At 40.5% G+C, this 19,269-nt stretch overlaps 2 protein-coding genes across 4 annotated transcripts; both read left to right on the forward strand.

Annotated features, from left to right (window-relative positions):
- The first annotated feature begins 223 nt into the window (after window positions 1-223).
- rps15 (ribosomal protein S15) lies at window positions 224-2,763 on the forward strand. The gene is made up of 4 exons (XM_083928094.1): window positions 224-266; window positions 626-711; window positions 1,158-1,392; window positions 2,598-2,763. The coding sequence occupies exons 1-4, from the start codon at window positions 264-266 to the stop codon at window positions 2,709-2,711; spliced, it is 438 nt and encodes a 145-aa protein (XP_083784220.1). The 5' UTR covers window positions 224-263; the 3' UTR covers window positions 2,712-2,763.
- Window positions 2,764-3,907: 1,144 nt separating this feature from the next.
- On the forward strand, window positions 3,908-18,897 carry LOC310957601 (dipeptidyl peptidase 9-like). Of its 3 annotated transcripts, none has more exons than XM_083928237.1 (21): window positions 3,908-4,021; window positions 7,022-7,113; window positions 7,210-7,448; window positions 7,664-7,776; window positions 8,226-8,399; window positions 9,602-9,773; window positions 9,943-10,053; window positions 10,185-10,313; window positions 10,546-10,607; window positions 10,688-10,788; window positions 11,756-11,933; window positions 12,073-12,232; window positions 12,354-12,433; window positions 12,877-13,029; window positions 14,268-14,403; window positions 15,590-15,735; window positions 15,844-15,990; window positions 16,119-16,271; window positions 17,067-17,209; window positions 17,646-17,757; window positions 17,975-18,897. In XM_083928237.1, exons 2-21 carry the CDS (start codon window positions 7,058-7,060, stop codon window positions 18,065-18,067), a joined length of 2,658 nt encoding a protein of 885 aa, XP_083784363.1. In that variant the 5' UTR covers window positions 3,908-4,021; window positions 7,022-7,057; the 3' UTR covers window positions 18,068-18,897. The 3 variants fall into 3 exon arrangements, with proteins under 3 accessions (XP_083784363.1, XP_083784365.1, XP_083784364.1); XM_083928239.1 differs by having other exon boundaries at window positions 9,605-9,773; XM_083928238.1 differs by lacking the exon at window positions 3,908-4,021 and adding an exon at window positions 5,073-5,104.
- The last annotated feature ends 372 nt before the right edge of the window (window positions 18,898-19,269 follow it).

Below are 19,269 nucleotides of genomic sequence, written 5' to 3' on the forward strand. Positions count from 1 at the left end.
TACATCAGATACAGAGATTAAAGTTAGAAAATATCGTAGAAAAAAATAAATAAATAAACAAACATAAGGAGTATTCCCCTTTAAAATTTTAAAAAGGGACACGTTGATACTGTACATAAACTGGAGATATTGTACAACAGCACCACCTGCAGTTCACAGTGGGGACGACCGCCGGAAGACAGCACCGGACGTTTGTCTTAAATCCCGCGATATTAGGCCTAACGAGAATTTACCCGTTCTTTTCTACCGGAACTTCAGGCAAGATGGTAGGTGTTCCTGCGACTGTGAAGCTCGTCAAAATACAATCTACATGCATCTGAACTCTAAATTAACTGATCGGTATTACTGGCAGTGGCATATGACAGTTACGCACGTTCACTGACCATTCAGCAGAAAATATCTGCTCAGAGTGCCTGATAAATGTATTTTAGAGGCACTAAGCTATGGGTGCTGTGGCTAAGCTAACCCGGTGGTTAAACGTAGTCTGAACTAGTCGCTAAACTAGACATCAACTTACGCCCCAGTGAGGGTTAATACGCTTGTTACGTAGATGTTTACCACGGACATTGACCGTGTACGGTAACTGTACAAGCCACATACTTAACTGGGACGATGTTTCTTTCAGGCGGATACCGAGATCAAGAAGAAGCGTACCTTCAGGAAGTTCACCTTCAGAGGTGTGGACCTGGACCAGCTTCTGGACATGTCCTAGTAAGTGCACCACTACTGAGGATGAACAGCTGAAAGGTGGTGGTGTGGAGCCACTGTATTACTTTTTTACTGGCTAGTGAACTGACATCCTGTCCACTAAACAGTGTAAATCTTAGCTTTCCTTCTAATGACAAAATCTCACATTGTCCCCCTGAAATTAGCTTTTGTTGTTTTTACAGTATGAGTGATATTTCATCCATTACAGTAAATGTGGATACCGAAGCTTAACAGTGGTAATTTTGAGTTTAAGAGCTGATTTGACATTAATCACTTATTGATCAGAAGCTCACTGGACCACTAACCATGATAACTATAAACTCACCAATAACATGATTTCTGCCCAATTTTGGGCCAAACAATCCAACAGAAATGATTGAGATTACCAAAATCTAAATGTTTTGCTGCACATATGGCCAGGGACGTCATTGTCCTCTTTCCCTGTGTAGTGAGCAGCTGATGCAGCTGTACTGTGCCCGCCAGAGGAGGAGGCTTAACCGTGGCCTGCGCCGCAAGCAGCAGTCCCTTCTGAAGCGCCTGCGCAAGGCAAAGAAAGAGGCTCCCCCCATGGAGAAACCAGAGGTGGTGAAGACCCATCTGAGGGACATGGTCATCCTGCCTGAGATGGTGGGGTCCATGGTCGGAGTGTACAACGGCAAGACTTTCAACCAGGTTGAAATCAAGGTGAGGTGCTCCGTCATGGAGGAAGAGCATGCATGTACATTCTGAAACTCCTATCCATTACTCTGGCCACATTTCTGTGTAGGAACATCACAGCTGACATCAGGGGCTACTGTAGATCAGGATTTGCATGAATGACAAACAAAGAAAAGCAACAATAAGGTGTGGGCAAAGTTGTGTATCCAGAGCAGATTGACAAAAGTCAAAGCACCAATACCTGCAGTTTGTATCATTTTGAAGCAGTTAGTCTTAATTCCTTGTTGGTGTGGGTCTGCGTCCTCTCTACAAAACTATTATCCCCTACTCATTAATGTAAGGGCAGTAAGCACAGTCGAAGCTGTGAAAACGTTTTAATCTTGATGTGTAAGAATGCTTTACTAAGTGTATCTTAGAGGCACAATTGGTTTTGCAGCAAGACAAAGATTGCAAGGAGTAGATAGGATACATCAATTCTTTTTTTGGGGCTCTGGGAAACAATGTTGGTCCCAGATTGACCACCCCATTGGAGAAGTTCATACAAAACAAAAAACAGGATGTAAAGATATATCAGTAGCTAATGAAAAATCGATTCAACGCGAAAAGCATTATCGATACACAAACTAGCTCTTGATTTTGAGCAATGGGTATGCACGTGTGTATGACTGTGCAAATGCCCCTATTTATACCTACTTACCCACCTCCCGAAGAAAATTGCAAATCTCCCAAGACAAGCCAGAAATCTCAACCAAAGAATTTCAGTGTTCCAACCAGCCACCATCAGCCCAGTTACCAGCAATTGCTGATTTATATTGACCCAGGTGTGTGCAGCAGCGACCTGCCAGATTCTGCCGAGCAGCTGCTTGTTATTCAAGGGCATACCATTAAATTGTCTAAATAAGACGACAATCGCCCTCAAAGAACTGCGACCATGCAGATACGTTCGTCAAGTGGCCCAACCTTGACGTGTACAGTCTCGGAATTTACCTGGTAAACATCAATTTTGTTATGAATGTTTGAATAAAGGACTACTTAAAACCTTGCCCACAGGACCAGACAATCCACTGCTAACTTTATTTTTATAGCCCCTTTACTCAAAAACAAAGGTTCACTTAGTGCTATGGTAAGGTATTAACTGTACAATAACCCCTAGGTCCTTCAATCAAAAGAACCAAGTACCTACTGCACCTAAGGCACTTATCTTGTTACTAACATGTTTCTCCTTTCCACAGCCTGAGATGTGCGGTCACTACCTGGGCGAGTTCTCCATCACCTACAAGCCAGTCAAGCACGGTCGCCCTGGTATTGGAGCTACACACTCTTCTCGGTTCATCCCTCTGAAGTAGAATGGCTGTATTCTTTGTACAAATAAAAAAGAAAACTGGTTGCTCCACAAAACTTGTCTGCTTTGCTGTCTTTGGCATAATATTAAACAGTAATGATAAAGTGCTTGTGTCCAGGGTATAATCTTCATGCTTGACCTTCTTTAGGGTTTCTTTATGAACAACATGGGTGGCTTCAAGATAACTGAAGGAATGTGTTTTGTGTAATTGGTCACGTCAAGCTTTGCAGCTTTGTCAGGTTTCAAGGCCAGGGACAGCTGAATAATTACATCCAGTAAAAGTATTTTCTTAACTCACCCTGTGACATTTAAAACAACTCAAAATGACTTTCCATGTTAAAACTCAAGTTTGCTACAGATAAACCTGTACCAGTGGATTCAACACTTTGGTCAATTGGAAAATGTAAATCTGCAATGCCCGGTTAAATTATTGGTACCCTAATGTTACCTGTCTTACCAACTTTTTTCCCCTTATTTTTACATGTCAAACATTTTCAATAAGATGACAAACTGATGTGCAATTGTAATACATAAATGGTTTTAAAATACATTTCTGAAGAACAAGAGGATCTGGATAATATGCACATTTTATTTTATATTCAATATAACTTAGTTTCTTATAGTTGTACCTTCTAAATTCTGTGTTTTCTATGCGTATGTATATATTTTTCTGCATCCACTAAGCACAAAATCACCAGGTCAAATCCCTATTATGTAGTCTGTTTACATACTTTTTTGATGCACTTTCCTGCCACATTTGGTGTAGCACAGTATGGAGGACTTAACCTTAACTACGTCTCAAATAAGTAAATGCATAAATAAATAAAATCAGAAATTAATGAATAAATAAATGTGACCTACATCATTAACATGGACACGGAAATAAATAAATGTAGGTGAAAAAATGTAGAAATGAATGTGAAGCATTTATTTATTTACCTGTACATTTATTCCTACATCTATATATATATATATATATATATATATATATATATTTCACTGTTTATTTATGTATTTAATTGTTTTTGCATTATTTTATTGCTGTAATAAATAAGACTTGAGCATACCCTGTATATAAAATAATTTACCTATATCGTGTTTCGCCCTCGCAGCAGCGGTGCGACCCTGAAAAAGTACCGGTGTGTACTCTCACCAGGGCTAAAGGTTCCTTCCCTTTCATGATCTGAACGCCAGCTACATTTTGTGTGCGGCCGCTCTGGGCCATGGATACAACCTTTAGCAGTGGCCCAATCTCTTTATTGTCACCAAAAAAATAAAATCTAGAACCTGGTTAAAGGAACAGTGGCCGTATTGGTAAGTAATCATCTCAATTTCAGCTGGTTTCTTAGGGACGATCAACTAAGCGTCTTGTTTTTAACAGAAAACCATCAACCGTTAGATAGCGGCTCGCTAGCTTCTAGCCAAGGCTAATGGACGAAGGCTGGGATACAAAAAAAGTCTGTGCTTTGGGGGTTGGACACATGCGCAGTAACATCTGGTCTGCAATTGCCGAGAAGCTCAATAGCGCATATCATAGATCAATTAAAAGTATTATGTTTAAGAGTTGTGACCTTGGTCTGGAAAGTAAACACACTTGATTTGTTTGTCACTGTGTTTAACTTTTTTTAAATATGTAAAACGTATGGAAGCTTTTTTTGGACAGCATTATTTGTTAAAGCACAGCAATGTTGTTAATCCACAGAGTACAAATATGTGCAAATATGTATTTGTTCACTTGCAAATATATATAACTTACTCTGGAAAACCGTAGTCATATTTACGCATTTATGGATCCATTTCTTCATGTGAAACCAGGTTTGCACCTTTGTTTCCTGTGAGTTTGTGAGTTACCTAACATTCGTGGCTTCTTTTTTCTGTATTTGCATAATTTTGTCCAACTTTTACCAGAGCAGATCTGTAGAATAAACCTCCCAAAAGTGAGGTGCAATCATTTTTACGTGTGTATTTTTTGTTTTGTAAAGTCATATCCACTAAAATGAATAGTGATTTGCAAATATGTAGAACTCAGGCTGTAAATATGTATTTTAATTTCTCATAAAAATAGATGTTATCACATGCAAACCTGGTTTCACATGAATAAATGGATCCGTAAATATGACTAAGCATTTTCAGAGTATTTTCAATATTTGCAAGTGAACAAATGCATACTCTGTGGATTGCTGTGTTTTTACAGATAATATTGTCCAAAAAAAGCTTCCATAAAAATGAAAGCAGGAAACGGCCCTGAGAGGAAACCACCCTTTATTTCCAGCGCCTTCTGCTTTTTTCGGTGACCCAGCCTCCTTCCATTAGCCGTGGGTAGCTTGGCTGCGGGTACGCTAGTTAGCTTCAGAGCGAAGATGACAGAAGAGATGTGTCATGTCAAAATATAGCTAAGTAAGGTTTTTCTTTAAAACATAAGACGCGGTCTGTAAACTGTAATTTTCTAACAAACCGTGGTGTCGTCGTCCACTGCCAAATGTAACTTTACTTACGTTAGCAACGTTACCGGGTAAAGATGTTAACACATTTGCCGGTGTTTTTCTCAGTGTGACTGAGGAGTTGAAACCCGAGAACAAAGATCTACTGGGATAGGCAACTGTTCACATTAACGCTGGTTTAATATTTCTCTCCACTTGTTCCCCACTCTTATACTTAGATTAAATAACTGTTAACTGACTATTTGAGTACCGTTAACCCGCTGAGCCAAATAGGGCCTTTCCATGTAACCTTACACCGTTAAACGCTGCAGTGAAATGTTAATTATTTCAATTTTAACATAGTGAAGATAACAACACCGAGGCCCTAGTTTAATTTTCAGGGGAGTATTTTTTTTAGCAGAAAACAGTAGTAAAGCCACTATTCTTCTTGTACAGGCTCATAAAGAGTGCGATCTAACTGTTATGACACATTTTGGGTTATCAACATTTATAAATACACTTCCGTCAGTACACTCCTATATTATGTAAATGTATGGAAATCCTAAATAAGTCATAGTGTGGTCTATCCCTTATCTATGTCTAAGTGTCTTGTGACACTTTTGTTATGATCTGGCACTATAAATACCATTGATTTTAATTGAATTATAGATTTCCCAAGTAGGTCCCAGGTGACATACTGGTTATTGTTGAATTGACTGTTTAACTGGTGACTCAAGCTGAGTTATTATGCTGGTTGGTGTGTTTGCTGTGGGCCGGCTGCACAGATTTAAGGCGCCTCACCACATTGTCAGATCAGCCGCCACATCTTCACAAGTTTATTTGTGTAGCACCTTTCAACAACAAGGTAATTCAAAGTGCTTTACATAAAAGGATTAATAACACATATAAAATGACATTTTGAATAAAAAATGAAATTCAGATAAAATATTACAAAAAACAAGCAAATAAAATCCTTTTTAAACAGAACATTAAAAGGAATAGAAGTTACAGTGCAGCATAAGTCATTGATTAACTGTATTTTTTACCGAAAGGCAGCGGCCAACGGAAAAGTCCTCACTCTTGATTTAAAAGAACTCAGAGTTGCAGCAGACCTGCAGTTTTCTGGAGGTTTGTTTCAGATTTGTGGAGCATAAAAACTGAACGCTGCCTCTCCTTGTTTAGTCCTGACTCTGGGGACACAGAGCAGACCTAAACCAGAGGATCTGAGAGGTCTGGAGGGTTCGTAGCTGAGCAGAAGATCAGGGATCGGGTTATTTGACAGACAGGAAGCCAGTGTAAAGATCTGAGATGGGAGTGATATAATCTACCTTTTGGTCTTAGTGAGGACTCAAACAGCAGAGTTCTGAATTAACTGCAGCTGTCTGATCGACTACACTAACATAACAAAGGCACTTCAGTTACCTAGAGGATATGATTTTCCCCACTGCTGTTTGCATCATACTAATCCCTTCCCAACACAGAAGGATAAATGAAGGAATGTGGGATATTCCCTGTACTTCACCTACAGCAGAGTCAGGGATTTATCCGTCCAACACATGAGATTTAACAGGAATTATGATCCTTAATTGTCACTCTGCTGCCTGTAGTTATGACTTTATGGCTCCATGTTTCTGAGTCATAATACTGTAAAGTCTCCATGAATGATTTATGTTTTTCCTCTTCTCCTTTAGGCACATTGTGTTGTAGTCTGATGACTGATGTAATAGAAAAACCGTAATCCCCCAGTCATGAATGCCTTATCAGTCAAGAAAGGAGACTTTTCAGACTAAAAGTGCGTTCACTTCTTACCTAGCAGGCTGTGCCCCTGTTAACTCTATTTGTTATTTTCTATTTTTGAATTTGAAATGTTCTTGGTGCTGTATTTTGTTCATAGGTTACATAATCCCGAGGGAGGTGTGTTGACCGGTGAATGCATAGAGTCAAGAAGGTAAAACTTTGTGACAATAAAGAGGGTATCTGGAAAAGGTACAGTATATGGTTGATTCTTTTTATCTCATTTAACTGCTCTGATGCCCATGAAGCTGAATGAATTATCAATTTCTATCTAATGTCAACATCCAGCTCTGTGGCAGTGAGCATGACGGCTGTGGACGGCCTTTCGGACAGCACAGAGGTGGTGGAGATGGAGGATGTCCCATCTCAGTTCTTTGTGGAGAAACACTCTTGGGAGGGCCTCCGTGACATTATCCACTGTAGCAGGAAGTACTCTGGCATGATTGCCAACAAGGCCCCCCATGACTTCCAATTTGTTCGGAAGAAGGATGAAAACGGACCCCACTCCCACCGGTTGTACTACCTCGGTAATGATGATAAAAATCCTTTTAATCAGCTGATGATATGCATGTTCTTAATACTCTTCCCTACACCAGATCTCAGTCAGTTTTCCTGCTCCAGGCAGCAGAATGTTTACCTCATGATAATAAAACAATCACTACGCCAAATGTCTCCTTCCCCTGTTTTTCTTAAAGTTATTGTTGCTGAAATTGCTTTTGTTTCTATTCTATGTGCTTTTCAGGAATGCCTTATGGAAGCAGAGAGAACTCGTTACTCTACTCAGAAATCCCCAAGAAAATCCGGAAAGAGGCCCTCTTAGTGTTGTCATGGAAACAGATGCTGGATCACTTCCAGGTGAATTCCCCCTCTCTTCCTGTTCGTGCAGTGCCAGTATTAAACAGCAAAGCGTAATATGTCTCACAACTGGTTGTTATTGAGCAGCATTTAATAATTTGACTGTAGCCTTTTTTTGTTTTACTGTAAAGCAAGTGTCATATGAGATAAGCGGGCCCTGAATGTGTGGCCGTATCACTGTTTTTAGAAACCTTACATATGTTCTGAATCTCTAAAGATTAAGCAACCATGGTATAAACTATGAGAGGAATGCTTGCACTGTACAACCATTGTGCTATTTAATTTTTTGGGGGCTGGGTCAGTTGAATGGGGTTCTTTCAGATATATTTCACAGTAGAGATACTGTATATATTAGCACATTAAAGCATTTACCTAGAAAACTTGTGTAGAAACAAAGTATTCTGTTTATTCTAATATTATGCATCTGCTTTCCTGTCGGTTCTCTTAAGGCTACACCGCACCAGGGGGCCTACTCTCGAGAGGAGGAGTTGCTGAGAGAGCGTAAACGCCTTGGAGCGTTTGGTATCACCTCCTATGACTTTCACGACCAGACGGGCCTGTTCCTCTTTCAAGCCAGCAATAGTCTCTTCTACTGTCAGGATGGAGGCAGCAATGGCTTCATCGTAAGTACACTACTGCTGTTTTTTTCTTCAATTTTGAATTCTTGAAGTTAAAAGTCTGTAAGAACAAAGTTCCACAGTGCAGCTGTATCGTGTGTTGTGAGACTGGTACACTGAAACTGTCATTTTGTGTCCTAACTTATGTTGTTGATGTTATTAAGCTTCAACAAGTTGCATCTTATATGTAGATGTGTGTTGTTGCTGTGAATCAATTAATGATTTTATTTTTGGATTCATAATTTGCTCACCATACAATGCAACTGATGTTATGGAAGAAAAGACTAGGGATGTACGGTAGGATGGTAGGAATTTGCGCTATGGTATGGATTTTGACACTACCGTGTAACCGGCAGTGCAGCACTGACATAACCACACAATTTATGCAGATCTGGCACCCGAAGGAATATTTACTGGCCCTTGGAGTAGAATGCCTATGTAAAAAAGTAATTAATAGCCGTAGTGGCCGATGTCAAATGCTGTCTTCTCTCGCATCTCCGCGCAACTGTCTTAGCGCGTCAAATACTGGTGCGCTGGGAGATTTAAAAATACTCAAGTGAAAAACAAGAGCCTCAAACTCGTACTTCAGTACAGTAATTCAAAAGAATTTTTATAGAAACTTAAAGATGCCTCAATATACCGTGATATACTAGCGTTACTGTCTATGCTTTAAATTATACTGTGATATAAAGTTTAGACCATACCATGCAGCCCTAGGAAAGACAATTAGAAGACCATATTACTTTTTTCTCTGTCTCAGATTTTGTGCTTTTTACACCAACTTGTTGATCTTTGTGCATTGGGCATGGATACAAATGATGGCTCTGCTATAACTCTAGCTCTAAGAAAGAAACGCATGATGTAATGTCTCTTACGCCTGTCACAGAGATACCAAATACGTTTTGTGCCAATCTTTTAACCTATAGTCTGACTAGCAAGTGTTTTGTTATGTTTCTGTTTGTCTGTTTGTGATGTTATGGGTCCACTGTATTGAATGTCGTATTTTTTCTTGTTTGGTTCTTTAGTAACTTTTTAATAAGCTACTTTTAAATAATTTCCCAAGTAGGCAGGGCAAGATCTAATGTGTACGCCTGAAACTGTCTTCATTTAAGACATTGCTTGCATCCAACATGTCTTGTATGTATCTTTTCATCTGAAAAGCGCCTTCTTTGTTTGCCTTTGACTAAGATTGTGTATGTTGGTTTTAGCAGTCTGCTCCTGTAAAGCCTGTGGAGATAAAGACGCAGTGCTCAGGGACCCGCATGGACCCCAAGATCTGCCCCGGAGACCCTGACTTCATAGCCTTCATCAACAATAACGACCTGTGGATATCACACATTAAGACTGGCGAGGAAAGGAGACTCACTTACTGCCACAAAGGTCAGAGGGCAACAATATTTCATGCGATAAGTAGCTTCACATGCTTAAATATCCCCTTTTAAGTTACCATAGAGCGAGCTGTGAATAAAAAAGAAGATTGTTTTGATTTATATACTAGATGATTTCAGTTTCCTCTTTATTTACATCATTATCTCATACAACATTGCAGGTGTGGATAATGTTAAGGAGGACCCTAAGTCTGCAGGCGTAGCGACATTTGTCATCCAAGAAGAGTTTGACCGTTTCACCGGCTACTGGTGGAGTCCCTCAGCAGTGGAAGGTATTCATGTGTTGTAGCTGAAAAAATGTTTTATGATTTGACGTACTGATATTTTCTTTTAACTGTATAATTTTACCTCTATCTGTAAGATCAGTTAATTCAAATGAATGATTTTTTTCTCCCTCTTTCAGACCCTAATGGAGGTAAAACAGTTTACCTTCTGTATGAAGAGGTGGATGAGACGGAAGTAGAGATTATTCATGTTCCATCTCCAGCACTGGAAGAGAGGAAAGCAGACGCATACAGATATCCCCGTACAGGTCAGTGTACACACACACACACACACACATACACACATACACACACACATACATACACACACACACACACAAATACACACACACACACACACACACACACACACACACACACACACACACACACACACACACACACACACACACACACACACACACACACACACACACACAGGCTTGGCTCAGCGAAATGTTTTATTGACTATTTCTATCATTTCACATTTTTTATTTACAGGCAGCAAAAATCCCCAGGCTACACTTAAACTGGCAGAGATCAAGACAGACCATCAAGGAAGAGTAAGTCTTTCACTATCTTTCTTTGTCTTTTTTCAAAATCATAATCAGGCATTTGTAACGCGTGTTTATCGCACTTACAGATTGTGAGCACGCAAGATAAAGAGCTGGTCGTCCCCTTCAGTTCCATGTTTCCTGGGACAGAATACATTGCCAGAGTAGGATGGACAAGTGACGGAAAATAGTAAGTGTTGCTGTGTTGACTAAATGATGCTGTCATTCTCAAAGTAAGGTATACAGCCTGCTATCGGGACTAATATTATGACATGAATTGGGAAACATGTGGACACGGGTTTGCCTAGTTGTGCTGAATCGTCATGGTGCGGTGCACGCAGGATTCATGGAATGTAGATGGATGTGGATGAAATGTGGAACCAATGTTTACAAGTGTGAGTTCCGCTCCGTTAAACGTACGCAGGTTAGCACATCAAGCTGACTGGTGTATGAGTCAGTCACACTGTGACGGGTGTAAATTAAACCCCAGAACTGTAAGACCCACCTACGGCTTCCCAGTTGTCTACAACAGCAACAGCGAGAGAGTTGTGCAAAGACGAGGAGGGTGTGTTGGCGTTGCTCCACAATTAAAATTCAGAGTATGACACATACAACATGCTAGCACACATTCAGATGTACTGATCCCTGGGATGATACATGTTTGAGTGCTTTTGAATATTAAAATATAGCCATGGTGGAACTAATTGAAACACTCCCCTTAATGCACAAGTTTTATTTTTTATTGTTCTATGGATTTGAGTCTTTTCAGTTTCATAGAATAAGAGGTGCTTTTATGTTTTAAAGCTTGTTGTGACCTGTTGCCTTTGGGAAAGTAAGTGTTCAGTGTTCATACAGTGAAATATGGAAGTGTCTGAAATGTTCCTTATTTTTATTTTTTTTAAATTGCTTATCAAAGTTGCCACCTCTGTCCCCAGTCGGATCATTGTCTGTCTTTGACATTTGCGCTGCTGTTCGTTCAAAATAAATGAAAGAAATGATCCTTTAGGGTTTTTTGTCCCCGCTGTATCAAATTAACACTGAAACGTGACTCATAAACAGGGATATGAAGTGAACCGTTACTTTACCCTAGTAAGATGCTTATATTTATGAATTCATATAATGCAGTCTTTTGAGTTCTGTGTGCTGTGTCCCCTTAGTGGCTGGGCAGTGCTTCTGGATCGCAGTCAGAGAAAACTACAGTTGGTCCTACTGCCTCCTGCCCTCTTCATTCCTGTCACAGATGATCCAGCTCAGAGGCAGGAGGGTCTAGAGGCTGTGCCCAATAACACACAGCCATACATAATCTATGAAGAGACCACTGACGTCTGGATTAATGTAGGTCCACAGGACACACTCTTTGGCTACCTTAAAACTGATCTTCTCTTTCTAACTAACTAATTTTAATGACTGTGAATGCTTTATGTTATTTTTTGCTCTAAGGATTCAGTATCTGACTGTTCTTCTCTTCCCACAGGTTCATGATATATTCTATCCCTTTATTCAAACGACAGAAGATGAGTTTACTTTCATATGGGTAAATGAGTCTAAAACAGGTTTCAGCCATCTGTATAAAATCACATCCCTGTTACAACCGGGCTGCTACCATTGGACGGAGGATTACCAACACATAGAGGGTAAGAGACCAGGAGATGCTTCTGCATTTATTTGAAACTACTCTCTCAATTATGGTATCTTGGTTTCAGACTGTTCGGTTCTGTCAGGGAGCATGTTGATTATGTCATGTGTTTTCTGCAGGAGACTTCAAATGTGCAATCAAGGAGGAGGTTACATTGACCAGTGGAGAATGGGAAGTGCTATCACGACATGGTTCTAAGGTTAGGCAGTCTGTCAATTTTGATTAAATAATTTTGAAATAAATATATACATATATATATTACTGTGTTGACTCTGTATTCCAACTCCCTGACTTTGACATTAAACAATGATGACGACCTTATGGTGTCCATCAGCATCAGGTGAAGGACTTGTGCTCAGGATCATTGTGCTGCTGCACTATTCTATGTATAAAATTAGTCCTAAAAATGCTAAATTGCTCATTCAGTGTGGATATTAACACCCTCAAACACTGTTAAAACTTAAGGACACCAAATAACCCACTTGTAATCTTTAACATTTGATTTAAATCATAATTAATACAGAGGTCAGTTGATATGAAGATATTTCCGTGGCTCCATAGTCTCTTTATAGTATCTCACAGTTCAACGCCTCACCGTCGCTGCTATTGTCCTTTCATTTTCCTTTCATGTTTCTTCGTTAGATCTGGGTGAATGAGGCATCAAAGTTGGTGTACTTCCAGGGCACCAGAGACACTCCTCTGGAGCACCACCTCTATGTGGTCAGCTGTGACTCACCTGGAGATGTGGTCAGACTAACCAAGCCTGGCTTCTCTCATAGCTGCTCTGTTAGTCAGGTAAAATCATGCATTTGTATTCCTACTAGTCCAAATACATTCATGCACATTTTAATATTTTAGTAATTCTCGAAGTATGTGCCCACACACATGCAAACACACACACACACACACACACACACACACACACACACACACACACACACACACACACACACACACACACACACACACACACACACACACACACACACACACACACACACACACACAGTTCAATCATTCAGACAGGTGGTCTGTAGGTTTTAGTGATGTGACAGGGACGACAAAGCAGTGTTCCAACTAAGTTATTAATAAGTTACAGAAACACTAGTCCAGTCTTCCCTTCCCATATAGCAGGCAAAACCCCGGACAATGTCGGGAGAATCAGGTCTGGAGATAGTCCAGAGTTTCTCTTTCACACATACAGCACACAACTGGAGGTTCACCCACTTAGTGGAAATACTCTGTTTGATTTAGATGAGTGGGGCGTCTGGGTAGAACATTCAGGGGGTAGGACGTGATGTGAATTAGGCTGCAGTGCGCCAATGGTTCTGGTTCTTAATTTGGTCACAAACAACCAAGTTTCTTGTTGTTTGTCTGATGATTTGGGAATCGGTCCTTCCCACCAGAAGTTCCCGAATCTCCTTGAAAATGTTTCTTCCTCCAAAGGGAGTAACGACAATGAAAGTGTGAGAGAACCACTGCATTAGTTCATTCATTTATTTCCTCATCCAGCTGTTAATCTATCAATGCTGCAGCTCATCCAACAAACAATGTTGCTTACAGATATTCCTGCTAGCCATGATTGACTGTGTCTAATAGAAAACGCTTTAGTCATGGAAATGATAAAAATAGTTACCTGCAACAAGGACTAGAACTAATTCACAACAAGTGACTTACAGCTGCCAAAGTACTGGAGTAACAAACGGGCAGATTGTGATTTAGTTTGAGTACAGCACATACAATATTTGGAATAGTTTACTGCAGATCAGAGAGACCCCGTTACTTGCATAAGAACAATGAAAGTTAAAACACATTTGAGACCAGAGGAAAGCTGCCAAAGCCCGGGGTTGTTTGGATAGTCTGCAGCTTAATAGTTAAATGTTCTTCGGCATTTCCGACAGATCCTTGTAGCATGTGGTGTAGCATTGAGATTGCGTCCCCTCCGCCTTCAGCATTTCTTTCCCATCCTTGTCAGTTCTATTTTGTACATGATACTAATATAATTAATTTTTTTGCCCTCTCTCATTCTGCAGAACTTTGACTTTTTTGTCAGCCACTACAGTAACGTGAGTACTCCCCCATGTGTTCACGTCTACAAACTGACCAGCTCAGAAGACGACCCACTACACATGGTACCGGAGTTCTGGGCCAGCATGATGGAATCACCAGGTAAACAGGGTGTAATGTAACCAATCGCCACAGAGTAGTTTTCTGGTTTGTTCAATATGCAGAGTATTTACGTAATTGGGCTGGCTATACTTTTCTTCGTTCTACGTGCGTTTTTATTTTTGGAACAATCAATAGAGCCGAGTCTGTAGGGGAAAGTTGAGGTCTGGCTTTGATTAGAGCCAGGGACAGTCAGTTCGATCCACAGTGGCGTCCTCCAGACAATCCTGACAGCAAACAGATAATGTGGCGCTCAAACACTTTTGTCATCACAGCAGATTTGTGTCAGAGTTGATTGTCGTTGATGAGTAACTGCCACATTAAGACACAGGTCCCCCCAGAGAAACTGGGCATGATGGTGCTATTCACTATCCACACAACTGTATTTTGTGAAGTAGAAGAAAGGTGCTATACATGTGTCTGATCTACAGGAAAGCAGAGCAGTCACCAAATTAAATCCCCAAAGCAATTTCAGTCAAAAGCAACTGGACTTGGTTATTTGTCTAGGAAGACCGTTTCACCTCTCATCCAAGAGGCTTCATCAGTTCATGTACGCATCTGACCAGGCTGGGACTGGTCCAACTAACTGATGTGGAGATCCAGGTATTGAACCTCTCACAAGGCCGATGATGTCACTAGAACCCTTTTGTGCTCCAAGTGCCAACGACTGTAGTTTGAATGGCAGTCGTTGGTGGGAAGTTGGTTTTGACTTCGTTAGTGCTCTATTGGGTCATAACGACAAGTCGTTGGAGACACAGAGGGCCATTTGTGAACAGTTGTTCTTTGAGGTTAGATTGTTGAATCTCCTGAAGGGATGAAAGGGCTGCATTGTAAATTGGAGTTAAGTGGTGTCGCAGACCTCCTCCTCTGTTTATCTTGGTTTCTCTACTTTTGAAAAGAATCCATCTATGTAAAAGTAGAGAAACTTGCTTTGGGGATAACAATGACCTGGACAAATGAGAATATTCACAGGCTTATTACCAAATTAAAGTGTATCACAATCGTATGCAGAATAATTTTTTTTCACTACACTAAATACAATCCATTGCATTTGTAATACACTTTGCGTGCTTCAGTTTATGGTTTTGCGGACCTGTTGCTTTCAAATTCCACTTGAAGTTGAAAAACACAAACCCTGATCGTTTTAAAACATGCTGACCTAATGAACACATGTTAATATGTCTTCCAGGCTGCCCGGGAGATTACAATCCACCTGAGATTTTTGACTTTCCAGGGAAGTCAGGCTTCCAGCTTTATGGGATGGTATACAAGCCTCACAACCTGCAGCCTGGCAGGAAACACCCAACTGTTCTCTTTGTGTATGGAGGCCCACAGGTTCGTGGATACATTCAGAATAATTTGGGTCTGTGAGTTTATCACAAGTGCATATCTTGCTTTGAACCTGTATTACTATGTAAATGACAACATTTTGTGTGTATTTAGGTGCAGCTGGTGAACAACTCCTTCAAGGGGATGAAGTACCTCCGTCTGAACACGCTGGCCTCTCTGGGCTATGCTGTGGTCGTCATTGATGGAAGGGGTTCCTGTCAGAGGGGCCTTGAATTTGAAGGAGCATTGAAAAACAAAATGGTAAAGTCAGAATCAGATGATTCAGCTAATTCAGTAGGAGAGTTTTATTTAAAATCATTAAATGCTATCAAAACATGCACAGCTGTCGGGTTAAATAACGCTCTTAACACTCTAATTTGTCTCTTCAGGGTCAGGTGGAGATTGAAGATCAGGTGGAGGGGCTGCAGTATGTGGCGGAGAAGTTTAACTTTGTGGACCTGAGCCGTGTTGCCATTCACGGCTGGTCCTATGGTGGTTTCCTCTCTCTCATGGGGCTCATTCAGCGACCCAACGTCTTCAAGGTTAGAGGCCTTTTTCATCCTTCAGCCTCTTCTTTTATCTATGAACCATACACTCCTTTTCTGTCAGTGAGCGTCCTCTGCTGTCCCTTTGTAAGAAGGAATAAGAAAGCATACCACTGTTTATGTTTTGTAATACTGTAATTTGCTTTCAACAGACTGCTTACTTCCTGAATTATGATGTCTCAAAGCTGAACTTATGATGTAGTTGCAGCTTACATCCACATGGTGTCTGTGTTGCTCAATGTGATGGCTATTAACCTTCATTCAGTAAGAATATCTGCACATTCCTGTACGGTCCTGCGCTAGAGGGATTGAGTAACATTTTAATATATTTTCCCCCAAAATGTATATTCAACTGAGCCATTACTGAGAATATACTATAGAATTAGAGTGAATCTAAGCTCCTACTTTGCTCCTGTACCATATTTTGGAGTTGAGTGACACTTTTCCACATAATGTATTTTATTAGTCCACAAGGGGGAATTACATTTTTTCAAGTTTTTATACATATTACACGCATAAGCCCGAAATACACATGCAAACAGGACTTATACTCTTGCACTAAATGGAGAGATATCAGAGCGACGGGGCTACCTGTGGAAAATCACCCTGAGCAGTTGGGCCTTTGCCTTGCTTAGGGGCACCTTGGCAGTGCCCAGGAGGTAAACTGACACCTGTCCAGCTAATAGTCCTACCAGTTTCCATGGGCTGAGCTATTGCCGTGCACATTAAGATGTCATTTCATTCTTTGTTTTCCATTCTTTTTCATCTGATTACCTCTTTCTTGCCTGCCAGTTGGCTATTGCAGGTGCCCCGGTGACTGTGTGGATGGCGTACGACACTGGCTACACAGAGCGTTACATGGATGTGCCTGAGAACAACCAGCAGGGCTATGAGGAAGGCTCTGTGGCACTGCACGTGGACAAACTGCCCAGCGAGTCAGTACACACACTTATACAGGCATATATTATTGCATCCAATTTAGCCATACTGCATGTCTTTGTGCATTTTTTATTTCATATCTTTTGAAAGTCCCTCCTGGGAATAGCATTCTTTTACAAAATATCTGTGACTTAGGGGTCATTCTCATCCTTGACCCTAAAATGTAACTTATTCAGTCTTAACCTTTTGAATTTAAGATAATCTATCCATGCCTGTGTGCCTAAATTTTTTTTAAATGCACTTTTAGGTATGTACATGTTGCATATACATGTTCCTTCCATTGCTGCTTGAAAATGAAGGGTTAGGGCTTGCTCAGGTTTTTCTTTCCTTTATTTTCTATTTTGTCTAGTTGTGAGTTGCTGGGGAAAAAAATAACCCAATTTAAAAGTCCATTTCTGGGGGGCTAAATCTTTGTCATCCTTGTCATTCCAGACCAAACCGTTTGCTGATTCTTCATGGATTTCTCGATGAGAATGTGCACTTTTTCCACACCAATTTCTTAGTGTCGCAGATAATCCGTGCTGGGAAGCCCTATCAGCTTCAGGTTAGCATCACAAACCTTTTTCCATCCACTAAGCACATCTTTCTGAAGTTGTCATATGAAATCACTAATACTAGGTTGACATAATTCACAGTACATGAATCAATTTCAGGATTATATGAAGAATGAAACTTGTTGTATGACATTTTTCATAATATGTATTTTTGCAGGATATGTAAATGAAAGTCTGTAATTTGGTTGCCCTGTTTACATTTTCCAGGTATATCCCAACGAGCGACACAGTATTCGCTGCCCTGAGTCTGGAGAGCACTACGAGATAATGCTGCTGCACTTTCTACAACAATACCTCTGAAATGAGACACCAGGGGAGAAGTGAAGTCTTGTTTCCCCTCTGTCCTTCTTTACCCCTCCAGCTCACCACCCATCTATACTCTCCCTGATCTCTCCAGCCCTGGCCCTAGTCTCCAACTTTATCTGGTCATCAAGAGACTAACAGACACTGCAGCCACGAGTCACTCACTATACTTCCCTCTTTCACGCTCTCTGTCTCTTGTTCTGTTATACACTTGCTCGCTCTGTCTCTTCCAGGCCCTCTTCCCCCCCGTGTACAGTCAGGGCTATGGTTTACGATAACAGAGATTTGGTGTCTCACCCGGAAGCTGAACAAAGACAAGGACAATGGAGAAATATTTGCAGGCTGCGTCACATTGACTCATCGCTCACCCAAGTCCTCATCTCAACCATGATGGGTTATTGCCAAATGTTACCGTTTTGATCCCCCCCTCCCGCTCCATCTGTTTTCTCCACTTGAGTCAATGGTAGGAACGGGGCTACAGTACACAGAAATCGCATATTCGCAGACATTTACTCACACACTATACATATGTAAAATACAGTTTTTCTCATGTATACATGCACCCAAGCACACTCACACAGAAATACGTACTGCGAGTCTGTACCTTGCAGTTTGTGCAGTGATGAAGAAGAGAAAGCCGTGACTCTTCCTCTGTCAACTTGTTTTAAGTGTCTGTTGTTTAAAATAAAAATATTTTATGGATTTTTATTCTTTTATCAATGAGTGCTGACAGAAGCCGCTCATTGATATTTTTGCACCGTACTCCCCTCACATTACATTGCTGTTTGCTTGTCTTCTTAAAACACATAATTTATATTTGCCAAAGTACCTCCTGACCCTTGATCATGCTGGTATTTCCTTTTTTTTACTGCAATAAAGACAACAGCAGGGTGAGCACTGGAGTCTTACAACAGCTTTGTACCACCGGAATACAATTTGTACATGATAATGAATAAATGTATGAATCAATCACATGCTCTCTTTTACTGCAGTCTTATTATGCAAGTCCTTACAAGTAATGCATTTTCTATTATTTGCAGCATGTGTTGTTCTGTTTGATGTTTTGCAGATGCAACCAGAGTATTTTATTAATGCTCTCATCTAAACGGTGTTTTCTTTTACTAGTCGACAACAAAATAGGGGTCATTGTTAAACAAATTTCAACAGAAGCAAACTGATTTTGTATCCTCAATAAGTCC

The sequence above is a fragment of the Echiichthys vipera genome (assembly GCF_963691815.1).
Source record: "Echiichthys vipera genome assembly, chromosome: 15".
NCBI classification, from domain to species: Eukaryota; Metazoa; Chordata; class Actinopteri; order Perciformes; family Trachinidae; genus Echiichthys; species Echiichthys vipera.

Coding starts and splice junctions, on each gene's coding strand:
- rps15 (XM_083928094.1), top strand. Junction 712..1,157: donor CAGCTTCTGGACATGTCCTA/GTAAGTGCACCA, acceptor TTCCCTGTGTAG/TGAGCAGCTGATGCAGCTGT. Junction 1,393..2,597: donor TCAACCAGGTTGAAATCAAG/GTGAGGTGCTCC, acceptor TCCTTTCCACAG/CCTGAGATGTGCGGTCACTA.
- LOC310957601 (XM_083928237.1), top strand. CDS start 7,058: ATGCATAGAGTCAAGAAGGTAAAACTTTGTGACAATAAAGAGGGTATC. Junction 14,404..15,589: donor CAGCATGATGGAATCACCAG/GTAAACAGGGTG, acceptor TATGTCTTCCAG/GCTGCCCGGGAGATTACAAT. Junction 16,272..17,066: donor AGCGACCCAACGTCTTCAAG/GTTAGAGGCCTT, acceptor CTTGCCTGCCAG/TTGGCTATTGCAGGTGCCCC.